This window comes from Aulostomus chinensis, chromosome 19, assembly GCF_037954235.1.
Source record: "Aulostomus chinensis isolate RoL2024-O1b breed Wild chromosome 19, RoL_Achi_v1.0, whole genome shotgun sequence".
Lineage (NCBI taxonomy): Eukaryota > Metazoa > Chordata > Actinopteri > Syngnathiformes > Aulostomidae > Aulostomus > Aulostomus chinensis.
In genome coordinates, this window is record NC_141338.1 from 1,976,417 (window position 1) to 1,982,669 (window position 6,253).

Below are 6,253 nucleotides of genomic sequence, written 5' to 3' on the forward strand. Positions count from 1 at the left end.
ACGTCACGAAGATCTGGCGGTTTAATTTGATCTTCTGTTGATCGGCCGCGTAAAATTGATGACGTAGAAAAGAGACGAGAGCATTAAAGGTCCGACATTAATGCATGAATGAAGAAATGTATAATATGCATTTGATGTTTTTAGGAATAACTGAGACTCAAACATTGACGGCCAACATTACTTTGACGGAGGCGACGGACACTTTAATTCTAACATTTTCCTTTCATTTGTCACCCAGTTGCTCCCACCATCAAGCGCCTCTCTACCTCCCCCTGGTTGTCCCAACTGAACCTCCTGCTCGGTGGCCTGCGTTGGTCGTTCGCAGTGGATGAGGCTGTGGAAGCGCGTTCACGTCTTTTCTTTCACGGTTTCTCAAAGTGTGGTCCGGGACCACCGATGGTCTTTCAGAAGTGCACAGCAAAATAAGGAATAAATAATTTCACTTTTATCATTTAAAGTTTATAATTAAAGTGTTTATCATTTAATCACAAGAAGTTTGACTTTTAATTTTAATATTTAGAAACAAGATTCCTGCTTCTATTTCTTTGCTAATTCGCTCAGCATTAGTTCCATGTTTTGTGAGATAAAGTGAATATTCTGATAGCGGTGACAGCAGTCTTCAATGACTTACGAAGACAGACAGAAGCCAGACCCGCTCTTTCACCACAAACTGCCTCAATAAAATCATTATGATCGATCACGCAGGAACAGATGTCTTGTCAGATGCTGGTAAAAGACTTCTTAGATCGTAATTAAAACAAAACGCAATAAAAATGTTTTATTTTGTGCTTTTGCTAGTTTTCTGAAAATCCTGAGTACAAAAAACATTCTGCCAATTAAATTGATGTCATGCCCGTTTTTGAAATAAATCCACTTTTTAAAAAGCGCCAAATTAATAAAGACACACCCGTCATGCTGGCCCTGCTTGTTGAATGCTGTTCTGAAGGCTACCCCGAAACAAATTAGGGGTCCAGAGGGTGAAGAAGTTGGAAAACCCCTTCCGTTTTTTTTTTTTTTTTTAAGATTTTATTTTTACAGTGCAAATTTCAGGTGCCACTGAAGTAAACATTCACTGTTAATGGCTTTGTCCTTCAATAACACACGTGTTTGACAGACAGACACAAGCACACAACTTTAGGCTGCAAATTGTCTAAAAGTACTAATTTAGAAGCTAAACGTCACAGCGACATCTACGTCCAGCAGTTAAACATCCGAGTTGGTCACGAAGTGTGACGATAGAAACATGACGACGCCGAAGACAGCCGTGCGTCTCTGCTGGTGGAAACGTCCGTGGGTTCTCGCTCCTCGTCTCTCCTCCTCAGCAGCTTGTTGAGGAGCTTCTTGAAGGTTCCGCTGAAAACAGGACTTGAAAAATAGTAGACAAGCGGGTTGAGGACACTGTTGAAGTAGGTGAAACACACCGAGGTGTAGAACGCCAGGTTGGCCTCCTGGAAGTATTTACACTCGTCGTACCAGACCTTGAGGATCCAGACGGCGACGCGGGAGATGGTGCTGGGGAAGAAGCAGGTGATGAAGATCGAAGCTACAGCTAAGACGAACTGAACTGCACGTTTGATTTTTCCCTTTTTATCTACCGTCCTGCTTCTCAGCTGCCATGTGATTCTGACCGTGCAGAAGGCCACGATGGCCGTGGGCAGGAAGAATTGAATGACATAGAATGCGTTGTGCCAGGTGGAGAGGGGGCTGAAGCCCATGCAGATGTTGAAACTCTCGCACTGCGTTCGGTTGCTGTTGTAGAAGAAGTGCTCGTCAGCGAGGAGGTAGCCGGTGGCAAGAAATATGAGGCCCCAGAGACCGAGGGAGACCCAGAGAGCGCATCTCAGATCCATGCGGTTGATCCGGCACAGAGGGTGAACAATCTTGAAGTAGCGATCGACAGCCACGGCGGTGAGGAAGAAGATCCCTGCTGCCCGGTTGGCCGCCAGCAGAAAGAGGAGGATCCGACACAAGGCGTCGCCGTGCAGCCAGTTCTTCCCGCGCCTGTAGTAGTCAGCTCTGAAGGGCAGGCAGAACAGAACGATGGAGTCAGCCACGGCCAGGTGGGTCAAGTAGACGGCGCTGGGCTTCCACGTATCCATGTGGAAGATGAACATGGACAGCGCCACAAAGTTCCCCATCAGCCCGAACATGAACTCCAGGATGAGTATGGGTGGTAGGACACGGTCCAGGACGGGGGACTCGAAGGCGCAGCACTTGTCCTGAGTGAGATTCATCCTCTGACACGGCGCTGGAACACACCTGCGGCGCTGTGTACCGTGTCAACAGGGATACTCGACACCGGCGCAACTGGGGAGAGCTCCTGACCCCGAGGAGCAGGGACACAACCCTTGATGTTACCTGTCTGGGGACGCCGTCTTCATTAGAAAACTATTATGCAGGGGAATCGGTCCACTCGTGGGTATTGAGTCGGACGCCTGCAAAACAAGCAGCCTGCAGCCATTAAAGGAGTCGAATAAACTACAGCGGGTCACAACCCTGGGAAGGATTCGAAAATAAAAAACAAGAGAAAGCAGATGTGAGTGTACAGGCGAAGGAGACTGAAATTTATTAGCCTACAGTTTGCTGAGTGAAGAACATTTGGGGAGTCACGTCATACCACACCTTTGGCAAACGAGAGAAGCAGCTATTAACTAAAAAAAAAAAAAGCCAAGTGAGTGGCCAAGTCCGCAGCTTTTTTATGTACAGTAAATAAAATAGGTATAAAATGACTTAATGTGTACATTTGGCCAGGTTGTCGCTGTTTCGGGTCACATCCATTTTCAGTAAAAGTGCATATTTGGTCTTCACTTCTTGACTTCACCCAGATCGTCGATGCTGTCATCATCCACCTGAAACACAGACGCAGGAGAAGACCTTCAGTGGAGAGGTTCCTCTCTCTCCCACACACACACACACACACACACACACAGGAAGGTCTGCTGATGTTCTACACCGTCAGCTTCTTTAACAGGGGAGTAACGACAAAACCACACCATCGGTGCAAGTATCCACCCATCGCACAATCCACCGTCACCCGAGATGCACCTTTATTTTGAAACTCCCATAGCAAATCCTGTTTACCTTCTCCACAGCCCCACAGTGATTATTATCTTATTATTCTTGAAAACAATAATGGACTATATTTCATTTCATGTTCATGATGTCACTGTCACGTGACGGCGTGGACGGGTGTATGTTGGCTCATCTCTCTCTCTCCCTCCCTCCCTCCCTCCCGAGTTCTCGAGCTCACCTCAGGCCACTTCTCTTGAATGACGTCGATTATGTCGTCTGTGAAATCTCCCTGAATGATTATTTCATCCTCGGCTGTAACTGAGGCACCGCAAGAGAACTTCTGGGCGAAGAACCGCTGAGCCTCTTTAAGGTCGATGTCTGCGGGGGTCAACAAGGCAGTTCAGCCCACATTCACACATCCAGAGGAAGCGGCTCAGTAACTCTGAGGAAACAAAAGGTCTCACCGAACGTTGCCAGGCCACACACCCGTGTGACGTATTTCTTCTTGGCTCTTGGGATTTTTGCTATCGTAACTTTCTGAGGAACAGTCTTCTTCTTCTGTTTGATCTGGCCTCGCCCACCTTCAGATGAAACACAACGTTAACGTCCATACTCTAAGATGCTCGGCACCGCATGAAAATGTCGTGCGGCAGTGAATCAGGCAACCACATCTTTAGGTGCAGGAAGCGGTGAGGAGTTTTATCATCCGTAAATCCTGTTATTACACAAACACCCAACGCAGGAGCTCACCTCGCTTCTGTTTCTTCTTCTCCTCCTCCTCGCCTGGAGGGAGAGTATCTCCAGTACCGATATCCTGTTTGGGTGCATTTGCTGCCGGGCCAGTTGGACAGAAGCAACACAGAAGAATATTAAAACCAACCCTGCGACAATTAAATGGCGGACGTCTGCGCGCGCGCGTGTGTGTGTGTCTTTCAGTGATGAACTGATGCTGCTGCTGAGCAGCCAGAGCAGATTCCTCCCAGTCTGCTGGGCTCCGGCCTCAGCATGAAGCCGCTCTCTGGATGTGATGAGGTAAACTTTGCTCTGACTGCTACATTTCCTGGGTTCCAGCTCTCTTATGTCCCAATGAAGCACAGAGGAAGTCGCTGTTTTCACATCTTTCACCGTTCTCTCCTTCTTCTGGAGTCAAATTTTTACACAACTGAGGGTTTGTTGAGCCGCGTCCAGTTTTCTACAGTTGAACCCATCACATTCTGGTGCGGTCACATGGCCATTTCATGATATAAATTCTGCTGAAAATTATGTGAGTATTCAAAAAGAAAAAAGTGTGTAAGATTTAGGACCATATTTTAGATTGAGGGGAAGCTTCACTGAGGTTTCATTACCTGAAACTAAGAGCAGCTCCACCTACTAGAGGGGATTCTGGACTGGTACTACGGTGCAGAATTTTAAAAAAAAACTGAGCCCAAACAGCAACAAACCCTGACAGACGGTCATCCATGAGCGAAGAGTTCAGACACTGACCTGCAAGCTCATAAAAGCACGTCGATGTGAACGAATCGTGCAGCATTAAGACGATAAAGAAGCCCAACAAGATGACACCAATCCAGTAAAGCGATAACGTCCTGAAGATTATTTTCCAACCCTAAAGCTTCTAACAGATGAGAAGCTGCATGTCAGTGGTACCACCTTCCAACGTAGAGCAGCTTGGCCTTCATCCAGGGCATCAAATTAAACTGGCCTCAAAGCTCGCATGCACAGATCTCCCCCGGATGATTTCGACATCGCAGATGTTTCAAGTGAGTACCTTGAGGGAATTCAATAAGAGAATCACTGGCTACAATTTTTAAGTGACACTCACCTAGAGTCATCCTGGCAAAGACATCTGGGAAGTTCTTTTCAAGCCACTGCCTACACTTGGCCGGCTCAGGCATGTACTCACAGTACTGCAAATACAACAGTGTTACTACTTCACTACCAGCTCTAATACCTATAAAATCACATCTGTGTTTTTTGATTTTTTTTTTTTTATTAAACTACACTTACCTCTGTAGGCAGAGAGCACACTGTAGGGACAAAACACACAATCAAGTCACATTTTAAGAATCTGATGCTGTGGTTTGGATGCCAAAGTGAAAGATTAGTTTTAAATGTTTTACCTCCACAGTAAAGAACTTTAAGTGGGTACTTCGAATCAGGGTCAAATTGCTCTGATCTGCTTTCTGAAGAACCTGACTCCATCTCAGTAGTAGCCATCACAATTAATCTAGAGAGTAAATCATGGCACGAGTTAAATACAAAAAGATGAATATGAAGTAAGAGTACAAGCCTGGCATAGCAACAATGATTAACTGTCTTCAGACCAGTTATACCAGCCAGTAAGCTAGCAGAGGCAGCTCCTGCAAGATTTCATCATGCTAACCCTTTGCTCATTCCTGTAAGTGTCAGCACAGATCAGACACTCGAGCAGCGGTTAGTGAACAGGGCGACACACGAGAGCTGGAATAGGTCAGACACTTTTACAGGACGGTTTCACTCAGGCTAAATTAATCCACAGCCAAGTATGTGGCTTGATAGCATCTAAGCAGTGAGCAGAGGCACTAGCTTTAGCTGGCTAACACATGCGGCTATTTCACAATGGGAGCGCTGTTAAATAGAGAGATACGCCGTTTTTAAACAAACTCTGTGATTGAAATACTGTGATTTCTGTGGATGGTTTAACCGTGATGCCAAAGTACTGAAGAGTCCCCCCCGGGCTTAGTTTACATGTGCCATTCATCAGGTAACGTTGAGTCACCCAGCTGTCACCGTTAGCACCTCAGGTTCCTAGGAAGCTAACAAGCTAGCGGAATCTGCTCCGGAATAACAGAATAAATAAAGCAGAAAAGTCGAGTTACTCACCCCGCAAATTATTCTCTAAAACTGCTGTCTGTTCGACAAAGTCGTTCGCATTATTAATGTTATATTGACTTCTAGAAAATCATTCTTATTAAGTGAGGGTTAGTTGGCGTACTTAGAGCACGCCTGGCTGGCTTCTTGTTTTAGTTGTCGGAGTGGTTGAGTCAAAGTCAAGGGGGTGCATCCGCGCCCCCTGGTGCTCCGGAGAGGAATCATGAATTACCGGTATTCCATCAAAACATCCAGAGGAATGGAAGATAATTTTGCTGAACAGTAAAAACAAAAACAAAGAAAAAAGTGATTTAAAACCTACTTTCTTCACATGACTTTTCATTGAAAAAATACTTGGACATTCTGATTTTATTAAAAAAAATCTTTTTAA

At 45.7% G+C, this 6,253-nt stretch overlaps 2 protein-coding genes across 6 annotated transcripts; both read right to left on the reverse strand.

Moving 5' to 3' along the window:
- Window positions 1-1,043: 1,043 nt before the first annotated feature.
- On the reverse strand, window positions 1,044-2,449 carry LOC147243619 (hydroxycarboxylic acid receptor 2-like). 4 transcript variants are annotated; one of them, XM_086187668.1, is made up of 3 exons: window positions 1,596-2,392; window positions 1,474-1,512; window positions 1,044-1,365 (listed from the first exon to the last, which is right to left on the reverse strand). In XM_086187668.1, exons 1-3 carry the CDS (start codon window positions 2,232-2,234, stop codon window positions 1,204-1,206), a joined length of 840 nt encoding a protein of 279 aa, XP_086043794.1. In that variant the 5' UTR covers window positions 2,235-2,392; the 3' UTR covers window positions 1,044-1,203. The 4 variants fall into 4 exon arrangements, with proteins under 4 accessions (XP_086043794.1, XP_086043795.1, XP_086043793.1 ...); XM_086187669.1 differs by having other exon boundaries at window positions 1,044-2,016; window positions 2,359-2,449; XM_086187667.1 differs by having other exon boundaries at window positions 1,474-2,392.
- Window positions 2,450-2,598: 149 nt separating this feature from the next.
- On the reverse strand, window positions 2,599-6,037 carry denr (density-regulated protein). 2 transcript variants are annotated; one of them, XM_086187672.1, is made up of 8 exons: window positions 5,875-6,037; window positions 5,133-5,239; window positions 5,020-5,039; window positions 4,835-4,919; window positions 3,763-3,843; window positions 3,477-3,593; window positions 3,251-3,390; window positions 2,599-2,849 (listed from the first exon to the last, which is right to left on the reverse strand). In XM_086187672.1, the coding sequence occupies exons 2-8, from the start codon at window positions 5,227-5,229 to the stop codon at window positions 2,805-2,807; spliced, it is 585 nt and encodes a 194-aa protein (XP_086043798.1). In that variant the 5' UTR covers window positions 5,230-5,239; window positions 5,875-6,037; the 3' UTR covers window positions 2,599-2,804. The 2 variants fall into 2 exon arrangements, with proteins under 2 accessions (XP_086043798.1, XP_086043796.1); XM_086187670.1 differs by having other exon boundaries at window positions 2,601-2,849; window positions 3,763-3,851; window positions 4,834-4,919.
- Window positions 6,038-6,253: the final 216 nt, after the last annotated feature.